The sequence below is a fragment of the Callithrix jacchus genome, chromosome 9, assembly GCF_049354715.1.
Source record: "Callithrix jacchus isolate 240 chromosome 9, calJac240_pri, whole genome shotgun sequence".
NCBI classification, from domain to species: domain Eukaryota; kingdom Metazoa; phylum Chordata; class Mammalia; order Primates; family Cebidae; genus Callithrix; species Callithrix jacchus.
In genome coordinates this window covers 126,201,729-126,219,646 of record NC_133510.1, presented here as the reverse complement: position 1 = coordinate 126,219,646, position 17,918 = coordinate 126,201,729, and the positions used below count along the sequence as shown (strand labels likewise).

Below are 17,918 nucleotides of genomic sequence, written 5' to 3'. Positions count from 1 at the left end.
AGCACACTCCCACAACCCCAATCCAGGCCTAGGGGCTGGTCGCTGGACACAAAGAATAGCCCCTTATCCCTCTGTGCCGCCTCCCATTCATCCAAAGCTTTGGCTGCATCTGGAGAGGATGTGCTTTTACTATTGCCTGCTTTGGCTCCTGATTGGGGACTAGAAGGTTTGGGAAGCAGAGAGCAGAAGAAGGAAGCTCTCTTAAAGCAAGAGGCGGAGGAACCCAAGGGAGGCAGAAGGAGGTTATGGACACCCACAGTCCTGAGTCTCAGGCCCTCAGACCTGCTGGCGGCTCCCTTGCTTCCCACTGCTGCAAAAGCTAGGGTTCCCACTGGCCTGGCTTGGAGTTTCCAGACTTAATAGCAAGAAGGCAGCTGAACTGCATTTGGACGGATTCCATCCCCCCTTGACTTCGCACAGCCTCACTCCTAAATTCCATCTGTGACGTCAGACCCCTGCTAATCATGGAAAAACAGATTAAGTTCTGTAAACTCAATTCTCGTGCTTCCCCTCCCAGTCACGGTGTCTCGTGGCCTCCACTTAAAGGAGCTGTCCACCTCCCTGCTTGGTCAGCCCTCACCTCCCCATCCTGGGCCAAACCCCAGTAATCCGGATTACTTTAAGTCTTCATCACGTGCCTCCAGCCTGGCCACCCCTGCCCCATGAACCTGAAGCTCTTTCTGTGTCACTTTTCTCCTCTAACGCCTGGGATGCTCGGGAAGATCTTTGGGCTCTAGCCCAGGAGGCTCTGTGTCTTGGTGGTAAGCCATAACCTTGATTCCTTGGGTGACATCCCTCACAGCTCTTCTTGATCATCTGCCTGTGCCTAGAGCCCTGGCCTGGATGCAGCCTGTACCTTGCACCTTGCCCACGGCTGGACTCTTTCTCCATTGCGTCTCTGAGTGGCCCCATTCTGTCATGGTCTGGTCAGGTGTTTCCTCAAAGACATCAGTGAACATGGGGCTGGGGGTTCTTCCTAGGGTTGTAAATTCCAGGGTCTGGAACCTAAAGACTTTTCTAAGGGCCAGGGCCCAGGTGCCACATTTGAGGCCCAGGGAATGGTCCCTGGCATCCCTGGAGCAGAGTCATGTGGGCTGTGCGTGTGGGCTGCCACCCAGACCCCTTGCCTGGCCTCCCTCCCTGAAGGGCCTCTGGAGACCTGTATGTGTCTTTTTTCCTCTGGCTGTTTCAGGCCCCTAAAGATGCCCTGTAGGCAGCAGTAAAACATAATTCTGTCTAACCCATCATGACTCCAGTAGAGATGAGATTAAATGCGTATTTGTCTTGCATGCGCCCAGGCAGCCAGACTAGGTAGACTCTGAGTGAGGGTTCAGGTTCTGGCCGAGGGGGCTCCAGGGGTAGGCAGACACATAAGTTACACTGCTCTGATGGGGGAGGGTCTGCCATGCTCCCTGGCCTCAGGCACAACCAGGGAAAAAGCGAGGAGGACCCTCACCCCAGCAGGTCCATGTATGGCTGTAAGGCCAGGCAGCACCACAGCGGAGCTGCTCCTCCTTCAAGCTTGAGTTTACTGTCTATACTGGGGGTAGGCAGCCCCACCAGGAAGCCCACAGGCCCTATGTCTCAGGGACCTGCTTTCCGGACCCTACTGGGCACAGCAGTGCCACCTTGTTGCTCACTCCCACAAGTTGAACGCTGGTTGGAACAGGGCTGAGCACTGCATGTGCATTCTCTCATTTAATCCACAGTTACCCCAGCCAGGGAGGGGCAGTTCTCACCCCTAGAAGACAAAACAAAAGATCAAATAGATTAAGCAATTTGCCCACAGTCAGAGCTGGGAGATAGCAGAAGGTCTAGCTGATTATTTTATTTTATTTATTTTAATCACAATACTACCAGGCCTTCTCTATTTACACACACACCACTCAAATGCTGCAGCTGCTGCCTTCTGAAACATTGGGTAATAAAGTGCAGGTAAAAGTTGCCCACAAATTCCATCCATCGGATGGAACCCTCTCCAGCCTTCAGTGAACATTTATTCCACACTGTTTGACCAGACAGACATATACAGAGTAGTAATAACCTTTTTTTAAAAAAAGTATCATGTTCTACATGCATTTTAAAAATAAAAATTAAATGTTATTTGAATTTAACCAGACAAATGTATCGATTTTCATATATCTTAAGTGAAATGTGAGTTGCTAAACTGAGGAAAAAGATTTCTTTATTGTAAGTGATCATAGTCCTAAAAGGTTAAAGTACGTAAGAGAAAAACTTGCAAATAGCTCAATTGAGGTATAATGGCATACCATACATATTTAAAGTATACAATTCAATGGTTTTGGTATATAATATTGATTTTTAAAAATTGTGGTAAATATATGTATATATAACATAAACTTTGCCATTTTAACAGTTTTTAAGTGTATAATTTTGTCACAGTAAGTATATTCATAATGTCGAGCAACCATCACCATTGCCACTTCCTAAGCTTTTTTATCATCCAAATAGAAACTCTAACTATTAAACAACTACTCCCATTTCCTCCAACCCCAGCCCCTGGTGACCTCTAATCTATTTTCTGAGAGAAAAACTTTTAAAAGGTTAAAGTCATTAATTTTTTAAATAATAAACTTGATTTATTTATTTTTTGAGACAGGATCTCCCTCTGTCGCCCAGGCTGGAGTGAAGGGGCACGATCTTGGCTCACTGTAACCGCCACCTCCCAGGCTCAGGTGATCCTCCCATCTCAGCCTTGTGAGTAGCTAGGACTACAGACACTCCACCACACCCAGCTAACTTGTATTTTCTGTAGAGACAGGGTTTTGCCATGTTGCCCAGGCTGGTTTCAAACTCCTGGCCTCAAGTGATCTGTCTACATTGGCCTCCCAAAGTGCTGGGATTAAGGCATGAGCCACCTAACCTTTATTTGTTTAAGAGCCATTTTAGATTCACAGCAAAATTGAGTGGCAAGTGCAGAGTTCCCATATACCCCATCCCCTACTCTCAGTTTCCCACACCAGTGTGCCCTATTTGTTACAGTGAATGAGCCTGCAGTGACATGGCATCACCTGGAGTCCATAGATTACACAAGGGCTCACCCTTGATGTTGTACCTTCTGTGGGTTTGGACAAATGTATGATGACATGCATCTGCCATTGTAGTATCCCACAGACTAGTTTTACTGCCCTAAAAATCCTCCATTCTCTGCCTGTTCATCCATCATTAATTTTTCCACCTACTTGATAAACTAACTTCTATGCTATGGAAGTTGAAGAAACTATATTTCTACCTTTATTCTTCCACTCCAAATTTGTCTTAGTTATATTTTTATTTGTGTACAGTGTTGAGGTTTTGATATTCAATTCAATCACATAATTGCCATTATTTCAAAAATATCAATGCTGTGTTCATCAGGATTTCTCCATTTATTACCTCATTTTGACTTATCTTTTTGGTTGGTTGGATTTCAACATCAGATGATTTTTTTTCTTTTCTTTTTGTATTTTATTTATTTAATTTTTGAGACAGGGTCTCTGCCATTCAGGCTGGAGTGCAGTGGTGCAAACATGGCTCACTGCAGCCTTGACCTCCTATGCTGAAGCCATCCTCCCACCTCAGCCTCCCCAAGTGTCTGGATTACAGGTGTGTGCCACCATGCCTGACTAATTTTTTTTAAGTGTATGATTTTTTTGAAGAGACAGGATCTTACTGTATTACCCAGGCTGGTCTTGAACTCCTGGGCTCAGGCAGTCCTCCTGCCTTGGTTTCCCAAAGTGCTGGGATTATAGGTGTGAGCCACCATACCTGGCCAGGTAATTATTTTTAAGAGGACTTTAAGGATGTCTAAGCCGCTAAACTCAAGCTTCAGAGAGCCCTACCTCATCGCCTCAGGATACAGTCTAACATTGCCATGGGTGCATGATGGGAGGCCACTCGATGGAGCCCCACGTTCCTGCCCTGGGGTCTTTGCTCATGCTGTTCCTTCTTACTGAATTGAGTCCTTCTCACACCTGCCCCAAGCTCTGCCAAGCAGAATCCCAAGATCTCAGAGAGCCCAGCTCCACCTTTCATGAAGCCTTTCCTGAGACCCCTCTGGACTGAGCAACTTATCTCGTTTTCATGACACTCATGGTAACTTCAGATAGTATTATCTCCACTTTATATATGGAGAGACTGAGGCTCAGCAGGTACAGAGACTTTTTTAGGAGGTCACACAGCTGGTAAAGGCATTGTAAGGCTTTGCAGTCAGATCCCAGAGTGAGCTTCAAACTGTCACGTTCTGTGTCACTCTTAGAGTTCTGAGTCCTCTCTCCTATCAGTCATTCATGCATTTAACTGTAAGATACAGAACCATTTATTTATTCTTTTCTTCCTATCCATGTATTTACCTACCTCCTTACCTCTACAGCTTTTTCGTTCCTGCGGGCAGATACATGGTTGCTTTTCATTAAGTCAGCCTTGATGGAATTGCATCCTGAGCACTTGCACTGTCTGATGCTCTTCCACCGTGTGGCTGCTGCCCCTGCATGGTCCTAAGCTTTGCCCAGCTCCACCCAGGTGCCAGGAGCCTCCAAGGGGCCTCCAGGCCCTCCAGGTGGGTGGCGTGTATTCCCTCTCTGTCTCTGTTCCTCTGCCTGCACGTGGAGCTGTGAATACCACCTGTGCAATTACAGCTCACCTGGCAGGTTGTCTCTGGGGAACATCATTAGATATCTGTTTCAGACACATGCTCACAGAACCTCTGAAATCAGAGACCCAAGCCAGTGTCTGGGTGCCGGCTCAGGCTGTGAGATTTCACCCCTGGTTGTTATTTGAGGAGATGGAGATGTTTAAGGAACATGATGAATCCGGCCCAGGGGCTCCTGCCTCCCTAGTCCATGGTGGGCCTGGAATCCGAGAGGATTGAGAAAGGACTGATTTGCATGGGGTGAGCAGGGCAGGCCATGTACCCTGGAGGGGTTGAGACTCTGAAAGGGCAGAGTGCTTAGACTCTGAAGGTTTCTGAACATTTAGAGTCTGTGTCTGACCATGTTGTTATTTAGATGACTAAATGAGACTTGCCCACTCTGGGTTGCTGCATTTGCCCCACAGTAAAGGAGCCCATACGAGGCCTCACAGAGGCTGGGTGGATGCCGCATGTCACACAGGTGTGTTACTTGACACCAAGCACCTGCTGTACCTTACTGGTTGGGCAATTCTGGGTCTTCGATGAAGAACCATGTGAAGAAGCTTCAGAAACAACCCCATTGAACTTTAGTTTTCCCTTTCTGTCTCCAAACCTAATTTCCTCCAACTTCACTCAAGCATAAGGCTCTCTATCATTTTTGTATGTAAGCTTCACAAATCAGGTGCCTGTGCTACCTTCCCAGCCAGCTGGAAGTCCATCCAGGTGTCAGACTTGGGTCTCTCGCTGCTTTGGCTGAACCAGCTCTTGTTTCATACCTCACAGAATAAGGTGCAGCCTGGGGACTGCAGGGCCATCGCTTCTCTCTCCTGTGGCCTCAGCTTCCATCCAGGTTTGAGCTTAGACATGTGGACCTAGGCAGGTGGAGCTGAGTCTGGTAACATGCGGAAGAACTCCACAAAGCCTCAGGTCCCAAACCTGCAGGTCCCATGGGCTGTTAGCTAGACCCATTGACCTTGAAGAAGGTCAGCAATGGTCTCTTTTCACTTGAGCACAGCCTCTGGGGACTTTTGGGGTTGATCAGGGATCAGACAGGCTAGTGGACAGGTTGCAGGAGAGGGGAAGCCCCTCTTAGCATGAGTCCTTCTGGATATAGTAGGGCCTTGGGGCTATCCCCAGAAGGGGAACAGGGCAAGGAAATGTCCCAGGGAGAGGGTAGGTAGAGGGGGTTTCTGTGTCTAGGTGATGTTGCTCAGCAGCACCATGGGGAGTCTGAGTCAGAGACCTCCAAGGAGTAGTCCGGGTCTGGGATCCAGGGTTATCTTATCTACGGCCAGCAGATGTTGGGTGCAGTTTCTGGGGTGTATTAAGTATCTAGGATCTAACTGGCTAAAAAGAGCTTCATCGGGACTATATTTAAAGCAACTGGATGTGAGAATTGGGTTCTTTTTAAATAAAGCCGGGGGGGTCTTGCTGTGTTTCCCAGGCTTGTCTTGAACTCTTGGCCTCAAGCAGTCCTCCTGCCTTGGCCTCCTATAATGCCAGGATGGATGTAAGAATTTGAATGGGCTTTGGACTGATGTTCCTACCTGCCGTGAATTAAACAATCAGGGGCTGCTGTTTTAGGCTAACACAAGGGTCAGAGCACCTTTATCAGACCTTTCCTCGCTCCTTAAGTGGCTTAAGAACTTCTTTCGGCCGAGCACGGTGGCTCAAGCCTGTAATCCCAGCACTTTGGGAGGCCGAGGCGGGTGGATCACGAGGTCGAGAGATCGAGACCATCCTGGTCAACATGGTGAAACCCTGTCTCTACTAAAAATATAAAAAATTAGCTGGGCATGGTGGTGCATGCCTGTAATCCCAGCTACTCAGGAGGCTGAGGCAGGAGAATTGCCTGAACCCAGGAGGCGGAGGTTGCAGTGAGCCGAGATCATGCCATTGCACTCCAGCCTGGGTAAAAAGAGCGAAACTCCGTCTCAAAAAAAAAAAAGAACTTCTTTCAACCCTATCTACTGGTATTCCTGAGAGTGCTAGTAAAAATGTTTTTCTCAATCTTGTTAGCTACCCAGTAATGCTTTAGCACCTGGGTGACGCTCCAATGCCAGGTAGAGAACCAGGCCCCAGGGAAGTTGCCTGACTGGCCAGGCCCTTGCTTTCATCACTTAGCAGGAGTCCTGCCCATGGTCACTGTGAATCCTCCCTGGCCACTATCCTTGGAGTGGTCTTAAGAACTTCTTTTAACCCCATCTACTGGTATTCTTGAGAGTTCTGGTAAATATGTTTTTCTCAATCTTGTTAGCTACCCAGTAATGCTTTAGTGCTTGGGTGATGCGCCAATGCCCAGTAGAGAACTGTGCCCCGGGGAAGTCACCTGACTGGCCAGGCCCTTGCTTTTATTTATCAGTTAGCAGGAGTCCTGCCCATGGTTGCTGTGAATCTTCCCTGGGGCTGTCCTTGGAGTAGTCTTGCTAAAATACTATCCTTTAGTTAGGTGTGGGTGGCATGCACCTGTAGTCCCAGCTACTCAGGAGGCTGAAATGGAAGGATCGCTTGAACCCAGGAGATCAAGGCTACAGTGAGCTGGGATTGCACCACTGCACTCTAGCCTGGATGCAGAGTGAGACCTTGTCTCTAAAACATAAATCAATATAAAATTTCTTTATCATCTGTCCTGGAAACCTTCACTTGGCTTCATGTTAGCAGCATGTGATCTTTGAAGGTAACCAAATGATATTTATGGCAGAGCCTCAGGCATCTGGGGCTTGGGTTGTAAGAGGCAATTTCATTTTCCAGATAACTGAATATGCACCTCTTCCAAGCACTAAGTGTGTTTTTTTAAAAAAAAATTTTTTTTGAGACAGAGTTTTACTCTTTTCTCCCCCAGGCTGGAGTGCAATGGCGCAATCTCGGCTCACTGCAACCTCTACCCCCCAGGTTCAAGTGGATTTTCCTGCCTCTGCCTCCCAAGTAGTTGAGACCACAGGCTCCCTCCACCACCTGTGGCTAATTCTTGCATTTTTAGTAGGGATGGATTTCTCCATGTTGGTCAGGCTGGTCTTGAACTCCAAACCTCAAGTGATCTGCCTGCCTTGGCCTTCCAAAGTGTTGGGATTACAAGTGTGAGCCATTGCTCCTGGCCCAGTTTTTTTTTTTTAATTTGATTGCTTAGTTGCAAATCTTCATCAAATATAATTATTTTTCCCTTAACTAGAGGTTGCTATGAGTTCACTGTCTGCTTATCTTGTCTCATCTACTTCCCAGACATAGCCCAATGGAAGGAATAGAATAGATGCCAATAAATGTTTCTTGTTGGATTGAACTGAAACCAAACTTTAAATCACTCAGAGTCTTCCCCAGGGACACAGTGATGTCATGTGCCCCTAATGACATGGCTCAGACCACTGACTTGTGAATGTCTTATGTCTGTGCTTCTTAGTTTTATTTAATCTGCTGCTTTTCCGTGACCTGTTATCATTACTCACTGTGTCAGTACCGGGGAAATGGATGCTGTAGCTTGTTAGGATTGTGAGTAAAACAAGAGCACAGTGTTCTTACCCCGGCCCCTGCTAATGGAGTGATAATTCTTTATTTTCCCATGGCTGTCTGTTGATCAGAGAGTTTGCACATAGCCTCTCACTTGTCCTTTTGGTAGCTCTTAGCAAACAAGAAAAATAAAGTTTGGAAAGGAGAGAACCTGCTCAATCAAAGTTGCACCGTTGGGTTATGCCTGATTGGACGCCAGAATTCCAGCCTCAGGTCTAGACCTGGTGTTTCCTCTGTGCTATGTATGGTATCCACCATCCTTTGCAGAAAGTGACTGTTCTGTTCTGTCCTCTCTCTCCCAGGGGTCCTTGGTGAATTTTGTCATGGTTATTTAAGGAAGCTTGCCTAGAAGTCCCAACTTGCAGTTCCCCATCGACGGGAAGGCTTGGACTCCAAGATGATTATAAAGGAATATCGGATTCCTCTACCGATGACCGTGGAGGAGTACCGCATTGCCCAGCTGTACATGATACAGGTGGGTTGTGGGGCAAGGGTGGGTATGGGGTGAGGGTGGGTCACACCAGTGCACAGACACCACATGTGGGTTGAGTGGAGTTGTGGCCTTCACAGTGCAGTGCCTGCCAAAGAACTTCCTGGTAAGTGTGAATTGTGCTGGATCCCTGGCCTCCAGGCACAGTGCCACATACACAGGGCATACCGTGGGTGTGTGGCACTGTGTCCCTGCACCTACAGTCACCCTTGTGTTCAGCACCATTATCTCCCTGGCCCAGATGTTATCCCTGTGTTTCAGTTTGCTTGGGCTGCCATCACTAAATAACACAAACTGGTGGCGTAGAGCAACAAGAACATACTTCCTCACAGTTCTGGGGGCTGGAAGTTCCAGATCAAGGCCTGGTAGGTGCAGTTTCTAGTGAGGGCCCTCTTCCTGGCTTGCACATGGGCGCCTTCTCCCTGTGTCCTCACATGGTAGGAGCGAGTGGGCTCTGGTGTCTTCTCTTTTTCTTTTTCTCTTCTGTTTTTTATTTGTATAAATGTATGGGATACAATTGTAATTTTGTTGCATGTACAGATTGCAAAATAGTACTTGTAGGATATCTATCACTCGAATACACTGTACCCCTTAAGTAATCCCTCATCTTCCACCCTTTCTCTTCTTCTAAGGACACCAGTCTCATCATGAGGGCCCCACCCATATGATCTCATCTAGTCCTGATTACCACCCAAAGGCCTCATCTCCAAATACCATCACACTGGGGGTCAGGCTTTCTCGGGGGACACAAACATTCAGTGCATAACACCCCATTCCACAGACAGGAAGGCATATAAGGCCCAGAGATGTTAAATGACTTGCCCAGGAGTACAGGGTCTGTCTCCTAGCTCCCAGCTCAATACTTTCCTCACCGCCCTGACTGCCTGCAGAACAACAGTGTCAGACATGTGGCTCATTTACAGACGCACACAGGAGTTTGAGGATGACAGGCTCCTTATACGAGCTAGAGGCTCTCTCCTAGGAGACATCTCCAGTCTCCCTGCTTATTGCCTGATTAACCTGAAACACAATACCTGGCTGCCTCTGGCTGACTCCAGATGGGACCACTGCTCCCACTTGCTGAGGTCCCGGCCGCAGTTCTTTCTACACAGAGTTCCATCCCAGCTCTCCTGTGGCCTCTTGCCCACCCTTAGTGCCTGGCATGGCCTAGCCTGGCAGCTTTCCTCCAGACTGAGAGTCTCTGGGCCTCCTATACTAACTATGAACCTGCTGTTAACCTGGCTTTGGCTCCTTTGGGCATATCAGTGCCTCCAGTCCCTGCAACCCAGTAGGGCTCCTCCAGCTTCTTGCTGTGCAGCCCCTTCATCACAGCATCAGACTGAGTTATTGGTGTTGGGGAGAGGCTTTGGCAGGCAGGGCCTCCACCTCCCATCTCTGAGTTTGCCTGTTGGGCTCCCACCCAGGTCAGGGGAGGAGCTCCCAGCAGAGCCTGCAGCCCCAGCTGCCTTCTGGGAGGAACTTGAGGAAGCTGCAAGGGTTTGTCCAGGTTCCCCTACATGGGAGCCTTGACTGGGAAGAGAACAGAACGTGAACCCAGCCTCTCTGGGGGGCTGTTTGCTCTGAGCGGCTTTAGAAGGGCCACTCAATTCCCTCTTGAACCACTTACCCCATAATTATTTCTAGAGAGTGGAGAGAGAAGAGGCTTAAATCAGCCCCCCACATCTCTGAGCACTCTGGAAATAGCCTGTTTGAGGACCAGGCTGATCTGCCAATAGTGCTGTTGTTTTACTGCTTCTCAGTTCCCACCCAGGTCAGGGTGGACCCAGACCATGGCAGCCCCTCAGCCTTCAGCTCCACCTCGCCCCCACAGTGGGCTGTCAAGATCGGGAGGACTCACCTCCAGCCCCTAGAAGATCCCAAAGCTGTTCTGGAGCATAGAATTACCTCTGGGATCCTCAAAACACCTGTCTCTAGGTTTGTTTTGTTGTGTTTTTTTTGAGACAGAGTCTCGCTCTGGTGCCAGGTTAGAGTTCAGTGGCTCAATCTCGGCTACTGCAACCTCCACCTCCTGGGTTCAAGGGATTCTCATGCCTCAGCCTCCCAAGTAGCTGTGATTACAGACACATGCCACCACACCCAGCTAATTTTTGTATTTTTAGTAGAGATTGGCTTTTACCTTGTTGGCCAGGATGGTCTCAATCTCCTGACCTTGTGATCCACCCGTCTCAGCCTCCCAAAGTGCTGGGATTACAGGTGTGAGCCCCTGTGCCCGACTACAACAGGGTTTTTTTTTGAACACCTATCCTTATGCCTCCAATGAATGTAATTGTTAAGCATCATATAGTCCTGTTAGATGGTCAGACCTTCCTGCACCTGTGCAGCCAGGCCCCATTCATCTAGCCGACACATGCAGTGTCTTTTAAGAAGCTCCATTGACTAGGATTGTGGCAAGATGACAGTGTCTCCCACCTTGTAGATCATGAGCATTAGCACTCTCAGGGCCCTTTGTGAGAGCCTGTTGGATGGATGATGGGCATCCCTCCCAGCCAGGCAGAGCCACTCTGTCCTCTAAGGGCTGGCTGGAGTCATTGCTCTTTCTCTGAGCTTCCAGAGCCTTTCCTTGTGCACCACTGGGTGAGCAGGCATGTGTGCATGAGTCTGCTTTCCTATTAAAAAAAGAAAGGTGAAAGAAGCCAGGCATTGCTGGGAGAGGTGGTTCTGTGACAGGCATTAGCATGCTTGGAGGAGAGGTTGGGGGTGAGGTTGTTGGCATTCCTGCTTAGGCTGGCTGGCTGGGCAGCTTCCCTCTGGGCAGTCCTCAAGGCTGGTGGTGTGGGATAGACAGCTTGGTGATGGGCAGGGGGTCTGCTGCACATCCCAGGTGCTAGTGCACTGCACCTGTGTCCTCTGTGTTTGTGGTGTGTACTGTCTCTGGTCGGAGGACTAATTGCTGTGTCTGATGTACTGCTGCCCTCATGTCATTACCAGGAATCCCATAGGTTCCTGCTAGAGCTACCGACTGGGGGTTTCCCATGTACTTAAGGCTACTGGCCAGCCCCACTTCAGCTGGGTCTTGGACAGATGGATGCATGGCTGGGTTCTGGCTGCCATAGCCCCCAGTCCCAGCTCTGACAAAACGAACTCCAACATATTGACAGGCCCATGGGTTATGTGCCCTCCGAGGGGCAAGGTGCTGGCCTGCCCCATGTCTGCATGGACAAGGCTCAGGCTGTCAGCTCTCTATAGCATTTAGAAGAAATTCTTTTGGGAGTAGGGGCTTTGGGCTTACTTGATTGGGTGTTGTCTTGTTTTGCTTTTATTGAGGTAAAATTCATGTAACATAAACAACCATTTTTAAGTGAACAATTCAGTGGCATTTAGTAAACTCACAATGTTGTGCAACCACCAACTTTAGTTCCAAAACATTTTCATCATCCCAGAAAGAAACCCCATATCCATTAAACAGTCACTCCCCATTCCTCCTCCCCACCCCCTGGCAATCATTAATGTACTACCTGTCTCCCTGGGTTTGCCTGTTCTGGACATTTCATATGCATGGAATCATTCACTGTGTTGCTCTTTGTGTGTAGTTTCTTTTACTCAGCATCATGTTGTTGGGGTTCATCCATGTCATAGCATGTGTCAGTGCCTCATTAACGTTTTATGGCTGAATCATATCTCATTGTATGAACAGACTGCATTTTGTTTATCCATTCATCCGTTTATGGGCATTTTGATTTGATATTAGTATACAAGTATCTGCTTTCAGTTCTTCTGGGTCTACACCTAGGAAAGTAATTGCTGGGTCCCATGGTGACACTATGCTTGATGTCTAGAGGAACCACCAGACTGTTTTCCACAGTGGCTGCACCATTTTACATTCCTACCAGGAATGTATGAAGATTCCAGTTCTCCACATCCTCATCAGCACTTACTGTCCTCTTTTTAAATAAATGCTACCCTAGTGGGTGTGTTTTGAAGCAAGAAGAGTCCCCAGGTGATTTCAAGGGTCCTTCTGCTCGTCTTTCAAACCAGCCCACATGCTGCGTCCTTCTCTGAGGATTTTCTCATTTCCACAGGAAGCATGAGTGATTTCTTTCCCTGAATCCTCACAGCTTCCTGTTGGTCCCACACCGGCACCTAGTGCCTTCTACCTCTCTGTGGTTGTCTGTCTGTCTCACTGCAGGACAGTGAGTGTCTCAGGGCGGGGTTTAGGTCTGTGGGTCTGTTTTCCCAGTTCCTGGATGATATCCTCTAGTGCACATGGGCTGCTCCTCTCTCCCTCACCCAAGGCTCTAGTATGCACACACACACATATAGACATATATGTGTGTTCACACACAACATATATATATACAATCATGGCCACATATGCATACATGTATGTACACAAATACATGCAGACACACGCACACACCTACACAGACACAGGCCACAAGACCCAAGGGGGTGGTGCTCCTTTTGGTTGCTTTTTTATTTTTTTGAGATGAAGTATTGCTCTATCACCCAGGCTGGAGTGCAGTGGTGTGATCTCAGCTCACTGCAACCTCCACCTCCCAGATCCAAGTGATTCTCCTGCCTCAGCCTCCCAAGTAGCTGGGATTACAGGTGCCTGCCTCCATGCCTGGCTAATTTTTGTATTTTTAGTAGAGACAAGGTTTCACCTTATTAGCCAGGCTGGTCTCAAACTCCTTACCTCAGGTAATCCATGTACTGCGGCCTCCCAAACTGCTGGGATTATAGGCATGAGCCACTGTATCTGCTCTCACAGTTGCTCTTGATGCCAGCATAGCCCCTTTCTCTGAGATTGTGTTTGCTTGTGGGGAAACCCCAGGCTCTGCCCAGGCACTGCCAAGAGCAATCTCCCAACCCCAGGCTCTGCCAAGAGCAATCTCCCAACCTTTCCGCATGGCCCACAATGGCAGGAAGGCTGGGGAGGGCTGAGTCTCTGTGAGGTAAAGGCATCTCAGCCAGTTGTAAGTGGTGGGGTCATGACTTACGGGTTTATAGCCAGGGACCCAAGGTTGAAGCCTGCAGGCCTTGGCTAGGGAGTGATCTTCTGCCAAGCAACCATGGAATTGAGAGATGTGGTCTGTTGGAGATAGTGTTGACTTTTAGGGCCAGAATAACCCAGTTTGAGTCCCAGCTCTGTTCTTGGTGAGCTGGCAGTTGGGCCTCTCCACACCACAGTTTCTTTGTTTTAAGATGGAGGCTGGAGTCACCCAGGCTGGAGTACAGTGGCATGATCTTGGCTCACTGTAGCCTTTACTTCCCAGGTTCAAGTGATCCTCCTGCCTCAGCCTCTCGAGTAGCTGGGATAACAGGCATGTGTCACCATGCCTGGCTAATTTTTATATTTTTAGTAGAGGCGGGGTTTCACCACATTGGCCAGGCTGGTCTTGAGCTCCTGACTTCAGGTGATCCACTCACCGTGGACTCCCAAAGTGCTGGGAATATAGGCATGAGCCACCGTGCTGGGTCAGTTTCTTTATCTGTAACCTAAGTTAGGCTCTCAGAGAGTACAGTTTCCCATTTAACATATGGGAAATTAAGGCCCACAGAGCCAGAGTTGGAGCTCGTATCTCCAGGCTCCTAGGTGGCCTCTTTGGGACCCCTAGTAGGCCAAAGGAGGCTGCTGCCAATCTCAGAGGTGAAGGCACCCTGGCAGGTGGAGAGGACCAGGAGGTGCCAGTATCTAGATTGGGGAGGAGGCAGCATTGGGAGGGATCAACCTTCTCACCCCAGCCTGTGCTGTGGCTCCCAGGCCTGGAGGCAGAGTAGGTGAGCAGGAGGGGCAAATTTCAGGCCTCCCTGACCTGGGGACCCCAGGCACTCCCGTGCCCTTCCTGTCACCAAGACCCTTACTCTTAGCCCGATTTCTATCTCCAGAGCTCCTGGCCCTCCTGCAGGGCTGGTGAGAATGCCCCTCCTCCAGGCAGCTTCCTTTGCCCCTCTGGGTCCTGAGGGCACTTGCTTTTCCCAACCTCACCTGCCCGTCTGCCCCCGCTCTGGTTTTTTTCTAACCTATAGTTCCTGGGGCTCTTGTCACCATGGGGTGATGGACTCAAAAGTGTTAACATATGTCAGAATCACCAGCTGCTCCTTTACATGTGTACAGCTTATTGTATGTCAGTCATACCTCAGTAACGCTGCTAAAAGTAAGTTAAAGTCACCAGACTTTCCTGTGCCTTGCCTATGCCGAGGGCCAAGTAGCAGAAGGGGATAAAAGTGCTTCCCTTTTTCTGTGGAGATAGATTTCACATACGTTTTGACACAGGCTCAAGGGCACAGTCTGCACTGGCCTCCTGAGATGGATAGGCCTTCAAGAAGGCTGCTGTGTTTTTGTGGAAAGAATAATAATAAGACCTTAGTTCATTGTTTCCTGCTTGTGCTGCTTGCCGGCTAGTGGCAGCTAGGAACAGGTCTTCCTCTGCGAGAGCTGCCCCACTGTGAAAGTTGTGAAAAAGATGGGCTAGGCTTGTGCATCAGAGTGCCTGGTGCCTTGTTTGAGTAGCACGCAGTAGACACCGTGTTAAAGGTTAGAAAACAAAATCATCTGCCTGGCTGGGAGAGGGCCATCCATCCGAGGTGTTCAGCGAACATGTGCCACCAAAGGAGTGGCTAGAGGTGGCCTGGCCAGGACCCTGGACAGTTCTAGGAGCAGCTACTTTTGGGGGTTTTTGGTATTGGTCTTTCTTTGCATCCTCCCCCAACTCCTTCATCAGTCCCTGGGGAGCCAGGCCTGTCTCTGCTGTCCAACTGCCACCATCTCTGAAAATGGCACTACAGCACTGTTTAAGGGAATGGGGGGAATGGTAGGTGGGGACAAGGGGATGGTTCCTCATGTGGGCAGAGATCAGAGTGATTTGAGAAGAGCTTGCTCCTAAGTGGCATGACTGAGCTGCACCTGTACCAGGAGTTGCCTGCCCCCCTCCGATGCCATCACTGGTGGGGAGCCAGAGGTCAGCTTGGGGAGAACTGGCTGCCCTTGGTGATGCCAGCTCTGAAGTTCCTGGTGACAGTTGGAACTAGAATCCATTTCTTCATTCAACCAATATTTGGTAGTTCACAGAAACACCAAAGTGCTGTACAAGAGGTCCCAGTCTGGGTCCAGTAGCTCTGCCACTAACTGCAGCCCTTACACCTCTCCACAGCCCACTGGATCAGTGTCCAGCAAGTGATCAGAACCTGCTTTAATTCTTGCAATAACCTGAAAGTTGGTGATACTTATCCCCATCATGAGTGGCACTCATCCCTACTTATCCCCATCCCCAGATGACAGCTTGAGGCTCAAAGATGTTAAGGAACTTGCCCAAGGGTGCACAGCTGGCCTGATGATACCAGTCTGCTCAGAGATGTAGTGGGCTGCCTTTTCCACATTGCTTGGAGTGGAGCACCTAGTCCACCCTTTCTCTGAAGTACCAGCTATTGTAGGTACATGCTCTCCACCCTGTCTGACTCTGAAGCCAGTGCTCTGCCTTTCACAGCTCTGCCTTCCAGTGCTCAGATACTCAGAACTATACATAGCACAGTGTCACCTGTGAGCAAGGTCAGGGGTGCTGGGGTCAGCATGAAGAGTCACCGTACACTGGGGAAAGTACTGGTGACTGAAGGCGTATGTGGCCAAGAGCTGGGTGGAAGGTGGTGAGGACCTCACCTGCCCCACCAAGAGGTGAGGGACAGGTTGGGGGGCCATCATGGTAGTGTACTTGTTTCTCCAGCTGGCAGCCTAAAGCTTACTCACAGTAGGCCATTGTGGGCACTCACCTGGCTGGTGACCTATGTCCCAACCCCTAGGATCTGCATCTGCCTGCAATCTCAGAATGTGACATTATTTTGAAATAAGGTTTCTGAAGATATAATTTGTTAAGGATCTTGAAATGAGATCATTCTGAATTTAGAGTGGGCCCTGAATGAATGACTATTGTCCCTGTAAGAAAAGGAAAGGACAGAGACACAGGAAAGATGAAGCAGAGATTGGAGAGACGCAGTATGGGCTAAGGAGCACCAGGAGCCAGCAGCAGCTGAAGGAAACAGGAGGCATCCTCCCTAGAGCCTGCATAGGATGCTGCTGGGTGAGCACGCTATCCTGGGAAAGGTGTGAGGTCTGCCTGAGTGGGCAGGGGCTTCTGCCCAGCCACCCAGCAAGGCTAGGGAGGAAGGGATCCTGCTGGCCCCTGTCCTGGGTCCACCCTTGGCTGCTGGCAGATGGGGCACCAGGCCTCTGCCCTCAGAGACTCCTGCAGGCAGCTCTGGACCTCTGCCTGCACACCTTCTCACTGAGCCTCCTGGCATCCCAGGTGCTGCCATAACAAAGAACCACAAACTGCATGGCTTGAAACACCAGAAATTTATTCTTTCACAGTTCTGGAGGCCAGAAACCAAAGAGGCAGGTGTCCACAGGGCTGCATTTCCTCCAAAGGTTCTACAGGTAGGGGTAGACCTTCACTTGTCTCTTCCAGCTTCTGGTGGTTCCAAGCATTCCTTAGCTTGTGGCCATGTCACTCCAATTACATCGGCAAAGACCCTATTTCCAAATAAGGTCACATTCAGAGCGCCTGGTAGGGACATTCCACCCATTACACCAGGGTTTGGGCAGATAGGTAGCCCCGTCTCCATTTATAGTTTGGAAATTGAGGCCAGAGAGAAGTGACTTGTCCAGGAAGAGAGGAGTTGGTCGCAGAGTTGGGACTAGAATGCATTGGTTCAGTAAGAATTTACAGAGCACTTACTTTATGCGGAGGTCTTTTCTTTGAGGCACCTCAGTGCTATGGGCTGAGCCGGCTCTGGAATGACACAGGTCTGAATTCAAGGCCTGGCTCTGCCATTTAGTAACTGTGTGACCTTGATCAAGTGTGCACCTCTCATAGCCTCGATCGTCTCATCTGTGACTTGTGGGTAATAATACTAATACACCTTTCCCAAGGGGATGTTGCAGTAACTAAAGGAGAACATACATGCAAAGCACTTAGCATAGCCACACATAAATGAAGCTTCTGGAAGAGGTGGGAGCTTAGAGCATCCAGGAAGTGCTTGCTGTTTTCACTACGAATCTGGTCCACAGTCCAGGAGCTCTTTTAAAGAGGGAGAGATGACATATGGCTGCCGTGACCTCACCTATGGCCTCACCCAGTCTTGCCTTTTTTTTTTTGGAAGAGGACTCAGTCACTCTGGGTCATGGAGATATAGCACATTTTCTTGCCTTAGAGAGGCTTGTTCCCAGGGCTGAGGCAATGCCTGTGTATGCACATGCATCTGTGGGCATAGATGTACACGTGCGTGCACACACACACACCTGGTGTTCAAGAAGCTGACTGAGGATGCCCTTGGCTAACC

At 49.2% G+C, this 17,918-nt stretch overlaps 1 protein-coding gene across 44 annotated transcripts in view; it reads left to right on the top strand.

The window, feature by feature from the left end:
- Window positions 1-17,918, top strand: part of PITPNM2 (phosphatidylinositol transfer protein membrane associated 2) — a 167,271-nt gene that overhangs the window by 109,333 nt on the left and 40,020 nt on the right. For 23 of the 44 annotated variants that reach the window (XM_078337577.1, XM_078337576.1, XM_035258023.3 and 20 more), the window contains one exon: window positions 8,434-8,606. In XM_078337577.1, the coding sequence (XP_078193703.1) occupies window positions 8,529-8,606 (78 nt within the window). In that variant the 5' untranslated portion in view covers window positions 8,434-8,528. Of the gene's footprint in view, window positions 1-2,620; window positions 2,719-4,372; window positions 4,559-8,433; window positions 8,607-17,918 lie in introns of those variants that run through there. The other 21 variants (XM_078337604.1, XM_054239051.2, XM_078337603.1 and 18 more) reach the window with 4 other exon arrangements.